At 37.4% G+C, this 19,821-nt stretch overlaps 1 protein-coding gene across 7 annotated transcripts in view; it reads right to left on the reverse strand.

Moving 5' to 3' along the window:
• Positions 1-19,821, reverse strand: part of RNF38 (ring finger protein 38) — a 121,161-nt gene that overhangs the window by 26,916 nt on the left and 74,424 nt on the right. For 4 of the 7 annotated variants that reach the window (XM_055578538.1, XM_055578540.1, XM_055578539.1 and 1 more), the window contains one exon: positions 7,422-7,615. In XM_055578538.1, the coding sequence (XP_055434513.1) occupies positions 7,422-7,615 (194 nt within the window). Of the gene's footprint in view, positions 1-7,421; positions 7,616-19,165; positions 19,316-19,821 lie in introns of those variants that run through there. The other 3 variants (XM_055578537.1, XM_055578543.1, XM_055578542.1) reach the window with 2 other exon arrangements.

A 19,821-nucleotide genomic window follows, 5' to 3' on the forward strand; every position in this document is an offset into this window, starting at 1 on the left:
CTATACTGCTTCTAGCCTAAGAGAAAAGAACAAGAAAATTTATCTATGTATATGCACATATCTGTATCTGTACAACTATTTTAAAGGACCGTTTAATATATCACTAAAAAGGAGAAAGCTGCCAATTAAGACTATGCTACAGGCTTCCCTGGTGGCTCAGGTGGTAAAGAATTTCCCTGCAATGTGGGAGATGGGTTCAATCCTTGAGTCAAGAAGATCCCCTGGAGAAGGGAATGGCAACCCACTCCAGTATTCTTGCCTGGAGAATTCCACGGACAGAGGAGCCTGGCAGGCCACTGTCCATGGGGTTGAAAAGAGTCGGACACGACTGAGCGACTAACACTTCACTTCATACCATCAATATAGATATTATGATGTGAAAAAATGTGCACTTTAAAATCAAAACACACACCCAGATCATCTCCCGAAAAACACTCATCCTGCTCAAAAACTTTAAGGGCCCCTTTTATTATCCCTTTTATTATTTGATTCCATTGTTGCTTCTTGCTCTTACTTCCCTACTCAAACATAATTTCAGAAACTCAAAACTCACACAAATTAAGACACCAGTCCTCGTGCTGAAATGTAAATTCCTCGACAATTTTGGTCCCTATCTTTCCTGAATTTCCTCTTATTAAACATTATGTATATGACTTTGTGGTAGAACATTTAGAAACCATAATTATTTGAAAATCTAGAAATAAGAAACAGTGATAAAAGATGGACAAATATTTCTCAGTTGACTTTTATATCAGTGATAGATACTACTTTATCACTTTGTTTTAGACATATCATTTGTAAACAGCACAAGGCTATTCCCTCCTGGCTCACTTACATACCCTTGCTGGATTGAGTTTTCTAGACTACATGCTGTTTATCTGTTTCATTGTGTGGAAGCTATATATACCAGTTTTATTCTTCCAGTGACTACACTTATATTTTTAAATACATACTTACATTTTTTAAAAAATATCTGGATTGCACATTTTTACTTCTCTCTGCTCTGTCCCCATTTTATGTTCAGATTTTTTTTTTTAATTTCAATCTTTTTTTAAAGAGACTTTTATTCAGACTTAGCAATGTCTTTTTTCCTTTCCTAACCAAATCATATTAAATCATCCTTTCTACATTTATTCTTCTACTTCCCAGATAGAATAGTTTTTAATAATTCTTTCAAAAAGGTTTTCTGTTTTAATCAGAAGTATAGTTGCCATACAATAAGTTAGAAATATACAACATAGTGACTCACAATTTTAAAAGGCTACATTCCCTTCAGAATCATTATAAAATATTGGCTATGTTGCCCGTGTTGTACAATATATTCTTGTAGCTTATTTTATACTGAATAGTTTGTACCTCTTAATCCCCTACTCCTGCACTGGAATTCCTGCATTCCTCACTTTTTTCCCTCTCCCTATTGGTTAACCATTAGCTTGTTTTATCTGTGAGTCTGTTTCTTTGCTATACTCACTAGTTTGTTGTACTTTTTAGATTTCACATATAAGTGATACCATACAGTATTTGTCTTTCTCTTGACTTATTTCACTTAGCATAATGCCAAGTCCATCCATTCTGCTGCAAATGGCAGAACTTCAGTCTTTTTATGGCTGAGTAGTATTCTACTACGTATTCTTTATCCATCATCTGTTGTTAGACACTTAGGCTGTTTCCATACCGCGGCAATTGTAAACAGTGCTACTATGAACATCAAGGTGCGTATCTTTCTGAATTATTTTTCTTTTTTAAAAATATGCACCCAGGAGTGGAACTACTGGATCATATGGTAGTTCTATTTTTAGTTTCGTTGAGAAACATCTATAGTATTTTCCACAGTGGGTGCACGAATTTACATTCCCAACAACAGTGTGCAAGTGTTCTCTTTTTCCCACAGCCTTGCTCACATTTGCTTTTCATGTTCTTTTTGATAATAGCTGTTCTAACAGGGGTGAGGTGATATCTCACTGTGGTTTTAATTTGCAATAACCTGATGATTAGTGACACTGAGTATCCTTCCAGGTGCCTGTTGGCCATCACATTTCCTCTCTGGAAAAACATCTATTCAGGTCTTCTGCCTATTTTTAAAATCAAATTGTTTTTCTGTTATGAGCTGTTTACATATGTATGACAGTTAACTCCTTATCAGTTCTATTATTTGCATATACCTTTTCCCATTCAGTATGTTGTCTTTTCATTTTGTTGATGATTTCCTCTGCTGTGCAAAAGCTTTTAAAATTCAATTAAGTCTCAAGTGCTTATTTTTGCTTTTATTTTCTTTGCTTTAGGAACCAGGTCCAAAAAAGTACTGTTGCAATTTATGTCAAAGAGTTTGCCATGTTTTCCTCTAGGAGTTTTATAGTTATCTGGTCTTACATTTAAGTCTTTAATCCATATTGAGTTTATTTCTTTATATGGTGTTTGGGAATGTTCTAATTTCATTTTTTCCCATGCACCTGTCCAATTTTTTCAATATCACTGAAGAGGCTTTTTCCTCCACTGTATATTCTTGTCTTTGTCATAGATTGACCATTGTAGGTGGGTTTATTTCTGGGTTTTCTATCCTGTTCCAGTTACCTGTGTTTCTCTTTTTATGCCAGTACCATGCTTTTTTGATGCTGATAGCTTTGCAATATAGTGTGAAAGTTAGGGAGCAATTGATTCTTCCAGCTCTGTTGTTTCTTCTCAAGATTTTTTTTGGCTATTTGGGTATTTTGTGTTTCCATAGAAATTTTAAAATTATTTGTTCTAGTTCTGTGAAAAATGTCATTGGTATTTTGATAGAGATTGCACTGAATCTGTGGAGAAGGCAATGGCAACCCACTCCAGTACTCTTGCCTGGAAAATCCCATGGACGGAGGGGCCTACTGGGCTGCCGTCGCAGAGTCAGATACGACTGAAATGACTTAGCAGCAGCAGCAGCATAGTGTTTATTTTTAAAAACTCACATATAAATGGATCCATGCAGTTCAAATCCGTATTGTTCAAAGGTCAACTGTGTACTGTAATAAAATTTATGTGAATGTGGTCTCTCTTGCTACCTTTCTACAAGGTTTTCTACCTCCTTAGGTAGGTTCATTCTTAGATATTTTATTGTTTTTGATGCAATGGTAAGTTAGATTATTTCCTTAATTTCTCTTTCTGATAGTTTGTTGCTCATGTGTAGAAATGCAACAGATTTCAGTATATTAATTCTGCATCCTGCAAGTTTACTGAATTCCTTGATGAGCTCTAGTAGTTTTCTGGTGGCATCTTTAGGATTTTCTATGTATAGTATTATATCACCTGCAAACAGTGATAGTTTTATTTCTTCCTTTCCAATTTAGATTCTTTTTATTTCTTTTTTCCATCTAACTGCTTTGGGTAGGATGTCCAAAATCATACTAAATAAAAGTGGCAAGAGTGGACATTTTTGTCTTATGCCTGATCTTGGAGGGAAGGCTTTCAGCTTTTCATTGTTGAGTATGACATTAGCTGTGGATTTGTCACATATGACCTTTATTATGTTGAGGTATGTTCCCTCTATGCCTACCTTCTGAAAAGTTTTAAAATCATAAATGGTGTCAAATTTTATCAAAAGCTGTCTCTATATCTACTGAGGTGATTATATGGTTTTTATTCTTCCATTTGCTAATGTAGTATTTCAGACTAAATTGCAAATATTGAAAAATCCTTGCAACCCTGGGATAAATCCCTCTTGATCAAGGTGTATGATTCAGGGAAGATCTCTTATTGCTCAACTTTCTTTCTCTCTGAATGTTTATGCACATTCTTGAATTTCACCAAGATCTTGCTCAACACCCGTTCTTTAATTCTTGAAAATGATTTTTATACTATTTCTATAAAAACTGTTCCCTTCTATTGTTTCCATCTGGAAATATGATTAGATGTATTTACAACTGATGACTGTCAATATATTTAAATTTCTTTCCCACACTTTCCATTTTTCCCTTTTCACATTACATTCTGGGAAAGCTCTTTACTTGATCTTCCAGGACCAAGATGCTTTTTCTGCCTGTTCATTAATTTTACCAACTACGATTTCCAGTTGATTTTTAGGGATACAATCTCTTGTACTTCTTTCATGTTACACTTATTCAAAAATTATTCTTGTTTCTTAACTGTTTTATTAGTTATTTTATTAACTGTTACTTCAAGTTCTTTCTTTGAGTTTCAGAGACTTTCTTTCACTTTGTTGGCTTTCTTCAAATGTTTGGTAACTTCCCAGTGTGCTCATCTTTGTATCTGAAATTGTATCCGATTGTTGCTGAATACTGCATCTGCTTATAAACCCTACTTCTGGCAGAAAAACTGGCAGTTAAACTTATAGCTAGCCTATAAGTACTAAGGAGAAGGAAAGGGCAACCCACTCCAGTATTCTTGCCTGGAGAATCCTATGGACGGAGGAGCCAGGTGGCCTGCTGTCTATAGGGTTGCACAGAGTCGGACACGACTGAAGCGACTTAGCATGCATGCATATATTGGAGAAGGAAATGGTAACCCACTCCAGTGTTCTTGCCTGGAGAACCCCAGGGACGGAGGAGCCTGGTGGGCTGCCAGCTATGGGGTCGCACAGAGTCAGACACGACTGATGCGACTTAGCAGCAGCCAGCTATGGGGTCGCACAGAGTGAGACATGACTGATGCGACTTAGCAGCAGCAGCGTAAGTATAGTACTAAAGTGAGAAGGAAGTAACAAACAACACACAATGCTGGGGATAACAAATTTGTAGCTTGTTTTCTAGGTAAGTGCTCCCTCTCTCTCCTTTGTGTTTGACGAACGTGGAGATTGATGCTTCTTTTCAACCTGAAAACTAGTTTCTGCCATCCAGCAACAGACACTGTCATGCCCTTTCTGGTCCAGAACACATTTGATGACCTACAATTGTACTCCTAGGCTTTTATCTTAATGAAATGCTTGCACATGCACACTAGGCGCTGTGTACACAAAGGGTCCTAATAGAACTCTTTTTATTACCCAAACTGGGCATAACTATTATCCAACAATAGGTGGGTACATAAATTATGGTACATTAATTCAATGGAAGATTATATCACAATAAATGAACTACTGCTACCCACATTAAAAAAGACTGCTTAATAAACAAAAAATACACTTACGTGTATTAAACAAAATGCAAAATTGTGTTTTTAGAATGTATTTACAGGTATTAAAAACATGTACCAAGGGAGTTAGAACAAATCACAGGAAAGGGTTTAACAAATCACAGGAAAGGATTTTGATGTGATATTTTAACCTAAGTGTAGGGCACACTTGTGTGTTATCCTTTTTAAATGTACACTTGTTTTACAAGTTCTCCTGAATGTATGGCATATTTACCATAAAACAATAGGAAATATCACAGCAGGTACTCAGACGTTATTTCCTTATGTAGTTATATTTAACAGCTATGAAATATTTTACCTGGTTAGCATAACATTATTTTACTTAAACATTCCCATATAATTGGGTAATAATGCACCAGATAATGTGAAAGTTTAATGGTCTCAACAGAATATACCTCAGGAACAGGTTTATCTTGTCTGATTTGGAACAACGAATGACGGGTTTTAAGATCCCTTCAGTATTAAGTTACCTGTCTGTCAGTCACTCAGTTGTGTCCAACTCTTTCAACCCCACTGACTACAGCCCGTCAGACTCCTCTGTCCACGGAATTCTCCAAGCAAGAATACTGAAATGGGTAGCTATTCTCTACTCTAAGAGACCTTCACAATTCAGGGATCAAACCCTGGTCTCCTACACTACAGGCATATACTTTACCATCTGAGCCAAAATTAAGTGCCCTAAGGCTGCCCTAACAACGTATCACAGACTGGCTTAAACAACAGAAATTTATTTTCTCAAGTTCGAGAGACTTAATGTCCAAGATCAAGGTGCCAGCATGCTCGATTTCTGGTGAAAGCTCTCTCCCTGGAGTCTTGTAAGGACACTAATCCTCTTGGATCAGGGGCCTGTCCTGATGATTTCATTTAGCCTTAATTACTTCCTTACAGGCCCCATCTCCAAATTCATCCACACTGTGGGTTAAGGTATCAGCCTATGGATATTCAGGAAACATATTCAGTTCGTAACACCTTACTACTTCGAGATCATCAGTACTTCTTAGATTATCAACATCCTGGAAAGATAAACAGTTGTCTCACTTCAAGGATGCTCTATTTCCTTGGAAGAGGAAAGGTATGACCTCAGGCCACTACTAAACAGGAAGCAGCTCAGGAAACATATTCCCTGGAGAAGAAAAAGCAAGAGCCAAGTCCCACATAGAAGAGAGGACTGAAAGCTGAACTAAACTTCAGTCACTCCTCATATCACAGGTCCTCAATTTGAAAAGAAACTTAATGAAACTACAGCTGCCTTAGAGAATACAGAAGGAATATTTGTGGAGAGAGGTTATTCATTTGTAAGAATGGAATGGATAATAATGGAGTGAAGAAGAGACTGATCATTTCTAAGACTTCCATATTTCCACTGTTGTTGCTGTTCAGTTGCTCAAGTTGTGTCTGACTTTTTGCAACCCCATGGACTGCAGCACACCAGGCTTCCCTATCCTTCAACATCTCCTGGAACTTGCTCAAACTGTTGTCCATTGAGTCCGTGATAGCATCCAACCATCTTATTCTCTGTTGTCCCCTTCTCCTCCTGCCTTCAATCTTTCCCAACATCAGCATCTTTTCCAATGAGTTGGCTCTTTGCATCAGGTGGTCAAAGTATCAGAGCTTCAGCTTCAGCATCAGTCCTTCCAATGAATATTCAGGACTCTTCTCCTTTAGGATTGACTGGTTTGATCTCCTTGCTGTCCAAGGGCCTCTCCTTAGTATTCTCCAGCACCACGGTTCAAAAGCATCAATTCTTCAGTGCTCAGCCTTCTTTATGGTCCAACTCTCACATCCATACATGACTATTGGAAAAACCATAGCTTTGACTATACAGATTTGTTGGCAAAATAATAATGTCTCTGCTTTTTAATACACTGTCTAGGTATGTCATAGCTTTTCTTGCAAGGAGCAAGCATCTTTTAATTTCATGGCTGCAGTCATCATCTACAGGGATTTTGGAGTACTGTTGTAAATTATAAAATGCATTTTTCAGTAATATGGATTGAAGGTCAGCCCACAAAAAGTCTTAAACCTTGAGGTAGTTGAATTCGTATATAATGGTACAGACTGATTTTAAGTAAATCACTTTAGCCTCTTATTATACAATTTCTACATGTGTCAATCCCAAGCTAAATGAATTCTCATGATGTCGTGTGGTAGTCCAAACAACTTGTAAGTTGTTTGTGTGTGAGTGTACAGAGACAAAGGTGTTGATATATTTATAAAATGCTTACAGAAAAAATGCTTTCAGATGTTTAAAAATACTCTACCAATGACCAAAAATTTAATAAGCAAGAGAACCAACTAACCTTCTTCTGTTGCGTGCAGGTGTGTTGCATCGTTCCCCTGAGAAGTGATGTTGGCTTGGTCGAACTGAAGGGGGCTGCCTATTTGATGTCATCTCCCATGGTCGCATTGGTGGTGAGGGAGCTGGTGATGCTGATGTATAATCGAAGACTGAATGAGAGAGGCGCTGTCTCTTGGGACTTGGACTATCTTCACTCTGCCAATGCAACAAAATCAATCAACAGAATAAGATTTTAAAGGATTTTTGCATTATTATTTACATGCATAGATGTTTAAGTACGTTTACCTCCAAGTGTAAAGGGGGGAAAAGATACACTGTTAACTTGAATTAAATATCTTTTTAAAAGATGCGAGGGGTGGGGTAGGAAAGAAAGATCAAATGAAAAATTAACTCTTTATTTAAATTCATCATGAAACTAATCAGGTAACAACATACATACATGATAGGGTAATAAGCAATTTGGAAGGAAATGGCAACCCATTCCAGTATTCTTGCCTGGAGAATCCCATGGACGGAGGAGCCTGGTGGGCTACAGTCCACGGGGTCGCAAAGAGTCCGACACGACTGAGAGACTTCACTCACTATTGTACTTGACTGAGCATCCCAGGTGGCTCAGTGGTAAAGAAGCCACCTGCCAATGCAGGAGATGCAGGTTCGTTTCCTGGGTTGAGAAGATCCCCTGGGTCTAGAAGATCCTCTGGAGAAGGAGATGGCAACTCACCCCAGTATTCTTGCCTGGGAAATCTCATGGACAGAGGGACCTGGTGAGTTACAGTCCATGGGGCCGCAAAAGAGTTGGACAGAACCTAGTAACTAAACAACAACAAATGGTACCTGACCACTGCTGTGAAACTCCAATTTTAACTGAAATTCTACTATGCCTTCCCATCAGTTACTAGTTACTCTTTTAGGCATTAATTTGCAGCTGAGAGATCCATTTAAGAGAGGGTATAATTTAAGTAGGCCTGTGATTTGATTCTAAATCACACTTGTCTACCTCCTTATTCCTGTTGTTTAAGGCGATTACATTTACTCTTTAAAGCAATTATGTGGACAAAGTAAGATTTACTTAAAACATTAAAAAACAAGTCAATCGATTTATTTCATCAGTTCTTAACTAAAATATCATAAAAGGATATCTTGGGGAAAGACATTTCAGGTAGATCATGGGAGTGGTGGATAATTCAAAACTTATACCTGTCAATGTTGAAACATAGTCTCAAGCTTTCTTGCTTACTAGCTACAAAATTGGTATGGATAACTTAATTGAATTATTAACTCTCCAGGATTCCTCACACAACTCAATCTTCCAATTGAGTCTCACCAAAACTGTCAAAATTTTAAGTTAACAAAGTCTGATGAGGGCCATGTGTTTTCTAATAAGAGCCTCTCCTGTCTCCAGTCTACTCCTGAAAATTCTATTTGGGTATCAGAGCACTTTGGGGCAGGGAACTGTGCCCTGAGGATGTGGGATCTTAGTTCCCTGACCAGGGATCAAAACCACACCCCCTGCATTGGAGGTGAAGGGGCTTAACCACTGGATCACTAGAGAAGTCCCTAGAGCACTTCTGATTGGCACCTGCTGCTAGAACAAAAATCATGTTAATATTAGCTAAAGAATACACGAGGCTACATACTACAACATTAGATTTTAAGATATAAAGCATATAAAACAATTCATTAAACTGACAGGAATGATGCAAACTACTTTGGATCATTCTAAATTATTTAGCTGACGTATTCACAAAATCATGCCATTTCCAATTTATATTAAGGAATACTATAATTCAAATTTGTCATTATGACAAAAATAGGAAGTAGTTTTCAGAACCATATACAAGTTTCTTGTAATTTTCCTCACCACACTAACCTTATTTCTTCCTATAGTTAAGTGAAAGTCGCTCAGTCGTGTCCGACTCTTTGCGACCCCATGGCCTATATGGAATTCTCCAGGCCAAATACAGGGTGGGTAGCCTTTCCCTTCTCCAGAGGATCTTCCCAACCCAGGAATCGAATCAGGGTCTCCTGCGTTGCAGGTGGATTCTTTACCAACTGAGCTATCAGGGAAACCCTATACTTAATGGTGCTATTAAAAGTATACTTGTTTTAACCCCTGATTTTAATATGTTATGTTTTGATAATCCTAAAAAAAAGTGAAAAATAACCGTTGAAATTTAGATATTCTGATTAAAACAAAATGACAGAGCAACTAAGACTTCACAAACTCAAACATGAACTGCATGTGTTAGAAGTGATCACCAAATTTCGTAAAACAGACTTCATTAACATTGACTTTTTAAGGTACAAAATACTAGTGATGTATCATCACTGGCTTTCATATGTATAAAAGGTGAAAGTGTCAGTTGCTCAGTTGTTTTCAACTCTTTGCAACCCCATGGACTGTACCCCCGGGCTCCTCTATCCATGGAATTCTCCAGGCAAGAATACTGTAGTAGGTTGCCATTCCCTTCTCAAGGGGATCTTCCCAACCCAGGGATTGAACCTGGGTCTTCTGCACTGCAGGCAGATTCTTTACTATCTGATCCCTCATATGTATAGCCTGTACCTCAAAGCTTAACGTGAACTAAGACATGAAACTCTGAATTCTAAAAATCCACTGCCCAAATGGAGGAGAATGTTGTTTGGTTGTGTTCGACTCTTTGTGACCTATGGACTGTTGCATGTCAGGCTTCCCTATCCTTCACCATATCCCAGAACTCGCTCAAACTCATGTCCATTGAGTGGGCGATGCCATCTAACATCTCATCTTCTGTTATCCCCTTCTGCTCCTGCCTTCAATCTTTCCCAGCATCAGGGTTTTTCTAACGAGTTGGCTCTTTGCATCAGGTGGCCAAAGTACTGGAGTTTCAGCTTCAGCCAGCAGTCCTTCCAATGAATATATTTCATCAGGATTGATTTCCTTTAGGAATGACTGGTTTGATCTCCTTGTTCTCCAAGGGACTCCCAAGAGCCTTCTCCAACACCACAGTTCAGTTCAGTTGTTCAGTCGTGTCCAACTCTTTGCGACCCCACGGACTACGGCACACTAGGCCTCCCTGCCCATCACCAACTCCTGGAGTCCACCCAAACTCATGTCCATTGCGTCAGTGATGCCATCCAACCATCTCATCCTCTGTGGTTCCCTTCTCCTCCCACCTTCAATCTTTCCCAGCATCAGGGTCTTTTCAAATGAGTCAGCTCTTTGGCCATCAGGTGGCCAAAGTATTGGAGTTTCAGCTTCAGCATCAGTCCTTACAATGAATATTCAGGACTGATCTCCTTTAGGATGGACTGGTTGGATCTCCTTGCAGTCCAAGGAACTCTCGAGAGTTTTCTCCAACACCACAGTTCAAAAGCATCAATTCTTCAGTGCTCAGCTTTCCTTATAGTCCAACTCTCACATCCATACGTGACTGCTGGAAAAACCATAGCTTTGACTAAACGGACCTTTGTTGGCAAAGTAATACCTCTGCTTTTTGATATGCTGTCTAGTTAGCATATCAGCAGTCGAGGTTAGTCATAGCTTTGCTTCCAAGGAGCAAAGCATCTTTTAATTTCATGGCTGCAGTCACCATCTACGGTGATTTTGGAGCTCATGAGAACAAAGTCTCTCACTGTTTTCATTGTTTCCCTATGTATTTACCATGAAGTGATGGGACTGGATGCCATGATCTTAGTTTTTTGAATGTTGAGTTTTAAGCCAGCCTTTTCACTTTCCTCTTTCACCTCCATCAAGAAGGTCTCTAGTTCCTCTTTGCTTTCTGCCCTAAGGGGGGTGTCATCTGCTTATCTGAGGTTATTGATACTGAGACTACTACAGATTCACAAAAATAACCTTAAAAAACTTAGGCTATGATATTTTCAGTGATGTTCAAGTTATGCGTTAGCATATTCTTATTTTACAACAAAGCTATTACTTTTAAGAATGGAGATGACTGAGAAAATTTCCCATCCCTTTTCTTTCTGTTGTAAAAGGTTCTCAGTGTGTAAGAGACAAAGACTAGGAAGTAACGTGGAAGTGAGCTCATTCACTATGGCAATAAGCCTTACTTTTTCAGTCAAAGTAACAGGAAACCACAAATTGATATCTAGGGACAGGGATTAAAGAGTTTATTACATGCAATGTTGTTTCATATTCCTTATCAATTTGAGTACTCTTTGAAACTCTAACTCAGTATTTAGCATCTAATAAAATGCGTAGAGGATTACATCTATCTAACCACAAATCTCTATAACCAAACATTCTTATTAGAAGTGAAAAAACCCCATAAGAAAGTATTGCATGGTTTCAAAAAAAAGCAAATCAGAAACTGTTAAATGCTGAATGCCATGGGGGAAAAAATACACACAAACACATGTGCATATGTACATATATAAACACACATAAAATATAAATATACATTTATATATCTCAATCAGGAAGTTTTGGAAGATAATGGAAACCTTCAGCAAAGCAGAACCAGGTTCCAAGTTCCAGATTTAAAATGGTGATTGAAATGTGCCTCTGACTTCAGCAACCACTAGTGAGCCCTGAGGACTTCCTTCTCAAAGCAACAAGGGGGCAACTAGAATCAAGAGGTAAAATCTCCAGAAACCTGGTCCTCTCTCCACCTGGTCCTTAATCAGGACCACCATTCATCTCAGACTCACAAGTAAGTAAGTACAGCATGATTTATAAGTTTCCAACCCTCTGTTAAACTTCCAGACTTTCTCTATTTGCCTTACATCTTTGACAAAAGACTAAATTTCTCATTCCACATGTGGTGCTAGTGGTAAAGAACCCACCTGCCAATGCTTGAAGACTCAAGAGATGCGGCTTAGATCCCTGGGTAGGGAAGATCCCTGGGAGAAGGGCATGGCAACCCATTCCAGTATTCTTGCCTAGAGAATCCCATGGACAGATGAGACTGGTGGACTACTGTCCACAGGGTCACAAAAAGTCAGACAAGACTGAAGCGACTTAGCATGCAAGCATGCAGAAAAAACACTCACTGAATTCTATTAATTAAAAATAAAAGACATGACGACAGCCATCATTTAAAAGTCTATAGACAATAAATGCTGAAGAGGTTGTGGAAAAAGGGGAACCCTCTTGCACTGTTGGTGGGAATGTAAGTTGATACAGCCACTATGGAGTATACAGTATGGAGGTTCCTTAAAAAACTAAGAGACGTGAAAGCAATTAGAAAACTGAAACACTCACTCTACATAAAGCAACTAATAAAGAATAAACACAAAGACAATTGCCTTTTTGTAAATAATAAGGAGGGGGAAAGCTGGAAATTAACAACTATATTTGAACCACACAATATAATTTACAAAATGATCTCTACACATTCTCACTTAATTCTCCACAAACCCGTCTTGACTTAAACTATATTCAAATTTATGTAAAATATGTTTCTATTAGTGAAGATGTACCAAAGACAATTCAGTGAAATACTGCCTTTGAACTAAACAAGGTATATAAAGTCCTGTCTGACATAATTCACACAGGACTTTATAATTTTCTAAGTAGTACAGCTTTGATAGTTCTCAGCTCAAAATGTTTCAGAACAAAATCCAACTTCATGACCACTCTAAAAGTACATCCTCCTGGAATGTTATTTTACTTAAAGATATGGGGGAGGGGGAGGCTTTCACTGTTCTGTTTTCAAAAGTTACTGCAGCAGACATTAAAAAAAAAAAAAAAATCAGGACTTTGCTTTTGATATGGCCCAGGTTTGTGGTTTTTTTTTTTTTTTATAAAAGGCCAAAGAACAGAATGACTGTAAGTGCAATAAGTGCTTACAAAGGGACTCTAGTGGTATAACTAATGCAGTCCCACCATAATGAAGAGGATAAAATACTGTGTGAAAATATTAAAGTACTGCATCATTGGCCATAACTACTGGCCAGCAGTGGCTTCCTGAGTTTAGGGAGGCCTGTGTGGCTAACTCCTGAATAATTATTAACAACCTAAGTCCTAGATTTTTCTTCATTTTAATTACATAAAACACCACTGGTTCACAAACTGATTTATCTTGATGCTGTACATGTACTGTGTTCAAATGCTGTATTTACTTCCATAGAAGCTAAAAACAAGGATAAATAAAATAATCTGAAGCATAAATATGAAACCAACAAAAACAGAAAAGCTATTAAGAACCACCTGAAATCAAGGGATATCTCTGAATTATCCACATGGAGTTGTGCAGACAACTGAAGCTCAAATTAGAAATGTTAATTCAGGAGTTTTTGGTATACAGATAGCTGATATGTCAAAGAAGTTGCAGGCAGTGACAAAACTGCTCAAAATATCAATGATTTATATAGTGAAAAAGAGGTCCAACGCTAAACCCTAAGAAGCTCCAACATTTGATGTTGAGTAGCTGATGAAAGGAGCTACTTTAAGCCAGTGGAATGGAGTTTCAAGGAGTCAACTATTAGGTTGATGCAAAAGTAATTGCAGTTTTGCAATGTTGCACTTTTCTGTTTGATATTGAGACACATTCTTAAATAAATGTGGTTATGTTATACATCTTTTTAATGTATATTTCTAAATTTTTTGCTAATAACTTATAACTTACTGTTTGTATTTATTTCAGACTAGGGAAATGATGTTAGACAAAAAGCAAATTGGAGCGATTTTCTTATTCAAGTTCAAAATGGGTCTCAAAGCAGCAGAGACAATGCACAACATCAACACATTTGGCCCAGGAACTGCTAACGAACATACAGTGCAGTGGTGGTTCTTGTTCTGCAAAGGAGATGAGAGCCTTGACGATAAAGAGCATAATGGAAGTTGGAAGTTGACAACGACCAATTCAGAGGATCACTGAAGCGGATTCTCTTACGACTACATGAGAAGTTGCCAAAGAACTCGACATCAACCATTCTACAGTCGTTTGGCATTTGAAGCAAACTGGAAAGGTGAAAAGGCTTGGTAAGTGGGTGGTGCCTCATGAGCTGATTGAAAAAATCAAAAATACCGTTCTGAAGAGTCGTCTTCTCTTATTCTACACAACAACAAATCATTTCTCATCAGACTGTGATGTGTGACAGAAAGTGGATTTTATCCGACTAAGAAGCTCCAAAGCACTTCCCAAAGCCAAACTTGCACCAAAAAAAGGTTATGGTCAATGTTTGGTGGTCTGCTGCTGATCTGATCCACATCTTTCTGAATCCTAGTCAAACTGTTACATTTGAGAAGTATGCTCAGCAAATCAATGAGATGCACTGAAAACTGCAATGCCCGCAGCCAACACTGGTCAAAAGGACGGGCCCAACTCTTCTCCACAACAACATCTGATCGCACATCTTACAAGTGACGCTTCAAAAGTTGAATGAATTGGGACTACGAAGCTTTGCCTCATCCACCATATTCACCTGACTTCTCGTCAACTGACTGCCACGTCCTTCAAGCATCTCAACATCTTTTTGCAGGGAAAATGCTCCCACAACCAGGAGGAGGCAGAAAATGCTTTCCAAGAGTCAGTCGAATCCCAAGGCACATATTTTTATGCTATGGGAATAAACAAACATTTCTTGTTGGCAAAAATCTGTTGATTGTAACGATTCCTATTTTCATCAATAAAGATGTGTTTTGAGCCTAGTTACAATGATTTAAAACTCACGGTCCGAAACCTCAATTACTTTTTCACCAATCTAATTAAGAGGTCATGTAGAATGAGGGTTGAAAAATAGCCACTGTATTTAAACAACATGGAACTCAATAACATGGAACTATTTTTGTACAATATGATTTAGTATCATTATGGCATATTTCCCTTTATGACAATTTTGGGAAAAGTTCCTGTGTTTCCTTTGTTAATTTTCCTTATGAATTTAAGGATAACTGTAACGTTCTAAAATAAAAATTTTCTTTTATTATTTTGGCTGAAATTTTTATTATGCCTATGAACTTGTTAAGAGAATAGACATTTTTACAATAATTAGTCTTCTCTTTCATAAACAATGTATTTATTTGTATAAATCAACAGATTTCAATCACCTAACTTCAGTAAATTTACAGATTAAAGTTGTTATCTAGTTGTATTAAAATGCACACCTGAGGAGAAAAGGGAACCTCTTACAGTACTGGTGGGACTCTAAGTTGGTACAGCCACTATAGAAAACAATATTGAGTTTCCTCAGAAAACTAAAATTACCATACAATCCAGCAGCTCCACTCTGAGGCATATATCCAGACAAAATTCTTAATTCAAAATGATACATTCACCCCTATGTTCATAGGAACACTGCAGACAATAGCCAAGATATGGAAACAACTTAAATGTCCACTGACAGATGAATGCATCAGGAAGATTTTATTTATTTATATATATATAAAATATATAAATAAAATGGACTACTACTCAGATTAATAATAATAATGCCATATACAGTAACATGAGTGCAACTAGACATTACCATAATAAGTAAAGTCAGAGAAAGACAAATACCATATGATACCACTTATACGTGGAATCTAAAGTACGACACAAATGAACCTATCTACAAAACAGAAATAGACCCACGGGCACAGAGAACAGACTTGTGGTTGCCAAGGGGGAGAGGGCTGGAGGATGAAATGGGAGGCTGGGGTGAGCTGGTGTAAGTTTTTATATACAGAATGGATAAACAAGCTCCTACCGTATAACACAAAGGACTATATTTACTATCCTATGATAAACCATAATGGAAAAGGATATTAAAAATAACATATATATGTTAAATACACACACACATACACACACATATTTCTGAAATCAAGGGCTGTGCCACATCTGAAATTCAAGTTCTCCACAATGCACCTGACTTTTTAATAAAAGCATATAATCTTCACTCACTCACTGAATTGGTTGGTAGTAGAGTAACTGCTCATTTTACTTTTGTTGGATTTACTATGTCACTATGTTATTACTGCTTTACTATGTTAATTTCTGCTGTACAACGAAGTGAATCAGCTATATGTATACATATATCCCCTCCTTCTTGAACCTTCCTCCCACCCCACTTCATCCCACTTCACAGAGCACAGAGTCGAGCTCCCTGTGCTATATGAAACTGCTAATTTTAAAACTGTAGGGGGTTGATGGCAAACAGATGTGATGGAATTTGGGGGGGGTGGGTACTGAAACTATCCTATCTTTATTGTATCAGTTCCACATCTGTATGCTTTTGTCAAAACTCACAGAGCTGTTCGCAAAAAAGGTGAATTCCACTGTGATTATGCCTTAATTTTAATTTAAAAAATTACAAGAAACACCTTGATGCTAATTTTAAATATAGGCTTATTTTTATAGAGATGTAAATGTGCTTCTTAAACCATTTTTGTAAAAAAAAAAAAAAAAAAAAAATTCAAAGCAAGAAAAACAAAACCATCATTTTTATAGAAATGTTCCAAAATATTGGTAATAGTTGATTTCTTAAGCTGGATGGCAGATTTTTGAAAATTATACATACATCTTCATATTTTACAACATGCATATGTGAAATATTTCATAATTTTAAAAATTAAAAAGCACACAAAACTTGAAATATTTTGACTATAAAAATGAGCAAAAAAGAGCAGAGTGAAAAAGTAATAAACAAGGATAATGATACAAACTCGGTTAAGCAGTGAAGATAAAGGACAAAAAAGAGATCAAAAATAGGATGAGCTTTTTGTTCAAAGACTGATGGTTAAAAACAAGGATCCAGGAGAGTGTCAACACTTGCCTTCACCTCTGTGACTATCCTACTTACTCGTCACATATCCAATTCCACGCTTGAAGCAAGAAAAGCCAATCATTTCTTTACTCCTAGAGAAGGCTTTAGGAGAAATGAGTCCTCACAAAAGAGAATAGTTTCAGCTAAAATATGAAGTAGAGGGGGTGTTTTAGGGGAAAAAATGGAAAAGGTAAGGTGATTGTTTGGAATGGATGGAGTAAAAAGGGAAAGGAAAAGTAGAAAGAGTTGGAAGGGAAACAACTTGGAGCAAAGCTGTGAGAAAACAATGCATTAAGGCAGTGACTTTGAGGACAGGATATGGCTGCACAGGTTCTCCTTTTCATATGGCTACTAGGTTTTATAATGATGAGAACCATAACTGGAACTACAAAATCACACTCAATGTTGGTGTCAGAATTAGTTGAAAGTACCTGACAATATCTCAAAGGGGATGTGACTTTACTTCATGTGGAACAGTGGTAGGGGTAATAACTGGACAAAGAAAATCTCTAGTCTCTCGTGGGAGCAAAGTACACTGAAGGCCTGATTTTTAAGTTAGAGCAAAGTAAGGTTTAAGTTAAATTATGACTATAAATAAAATAATACCTTTCACTTTTCTGCTAACACTCAAGTGGAACTGGCTAACTTTTTGGTTTTATTTTCAAAACATGGGTTTTAATCTACTGCATTTGGCAGCTATTCTTTGAGTTAATGTTACCTTAATGCTTAAAGACTCAGGGGAAGTACAGAGAACACAGAAAGTGTCAAATAACTGTTCACTGGTGGCAGCAGTGAAGGTATGAAGTCAATTTCTTCATTAGTTACTTCTACTAAAGATCAAGTTCTTGCAGCTAATGCTGTATTCAAAACAGCAGTCAATATGTCACGCAATTCAATAAACGATGTCTTTTAACATACAGTGAACTGTGTTTACAGAAATACCCATAAGGTGGTATGATAGAGATAAGAAATAGCTGAAGTTGGATTTGAGTCTCTATTCTGTCAATAAGTAGATATGTAAATTGGGCATCTCAATGAGATTCTCTGAGGCTATTTCTTCATCTAGAAAACCATCCAGATGAACTTTATTACGATGGCTAAAAACAAAAGGAGACCACACATGCAAAGCAGAGAACTTGACACACAGTGTCAACAAGGAATAACAGACTCAAGAGCCCCAGGTCACCTATACACCTTTCCTCACCTACATCAGCTTCTAACTCCTACCTCTCCAGTGTGTCATCAACACCTCTCTTTCGGAAGTAGTCTCCAGTGCCAACCTACCACTCCCACATGAACAGAAAATAAGCTGGCTCTATCCAGAAGTCCTAGCTTTGATTAGCAATTCTCACTACCTCAACATGGACAATTACATGTCTTGGCCCACAACCCTAGTATCCAGAAGCAATTCTGTAACTTAGTTTCCTTTCTGGTAATGATGACTTCTGTTACTGAATCTCGAGGAGTAATGGATTTTAAATACAGTAGTCAATGATTTCTGTGAGCACATCCTAGTAATCTTGTTAATAACTTAATGATAGTTTAAATCCATTTATACCTTAATTTGTTTTCATTTCATATGTAATGAAATTTTAAACACATTTACCCACAAATATCAAAAGTCACAGAAGGCAAGTTACCGTATTTTCTCTCTGAAATGTGCATTACTATCAAAGTCTGTAGGGTGCATTACTATCAAAGCAGTTATGGCTTTAAAAATCATCTTACATGCTTCTATTTTTATTTCTCTATACAATTTCACATATTCTGTCTTCTACTTTCCTACAGAACTTGACCTATTAGGACACATGATTAAGACCAAAAGATTAAAAAACAAGAATATTAAGTGGTCAAATAGTAACCACAGCTCAAGAGAAGACAAACATTCTTCAGAAAAAGATGTCCTCTAAGAAGAATACTTATTTCCACAAACAACAGAAAATGAGAAGTAGGAAGATACTAAGAATGTTGGTTCAAGCCTTCCTAGAGACAACCTAGTACGTATCTTGTGACTTTCAGCCCTACGAAGGCAAAGGGTAAATATATAAGAACCTGGAAGAAAGCTTTGAAGTGAGCATCCTCTTGAACGGTAGTGTTCTGATCACTTGGGAGGAGAGGGAACAGGCTCTGAAGTCTCACCCTTTCACAAATCACCTTGTTAGGATGGCCAGGTAGAGGTGCTGAATTGGCCCCGGGAGATATCTGGGAAAAAGAGGGAGAAGAAAAGGATAGTTCATGGCTAGCTGCACCAATGTGGAGAATCATGCCTATGAAGGACAGTCTGGATTTTCTAGGTATTTGATGATTTTGTTAGCAGAGCACAAGAAATAAAAAATTAATCTTAAACATCGAAACAAACATAAGGAAGACAAAGACTGTCTCTGGCAATGGATCTCTCATAAAAACTCTTTAAAGGCAAAACAGCACTGCTCAAGAATGCAAAGTCCTTCCAATGTTTCCCATTAGTACCTATCTATATCTTTCTTGCTGGCATTAATTCTGAAATCTTAAATGACAGATAAGATTTCATGTCAAGAAAACCGGAAGTAACAATCACTTAAGTACAGAAAGATTAGTCTCCACCTGGCTATGATTAATTTTTCATTCTGTTTTTCAGTTAACCTTCCAAATTATCAGGCAAGGGAAGAGAGATTTTAGAACATCTATGGCCAAATTTCTATAACGATCACAGGTATAAAAAACAAGAT

The sequence above is a fragment of the Bubalus kerabau genome, chromosome 4, assembly GCF_029407905.1.
Source record: "Bubalus kerabau isolate K-KA32 ecotype Philippines breed swamp buffalo chromosome 4, PCC_UOA_SB_1v2, whole genome shotgun sequence".
In the NCBI taxonomy this organism is placed as follows: Eukaryota; Metazoa; Chordata; class Mammalia; order Artiodactyla; family Bovidae; genus Bubalus; species Bubalus kerabau.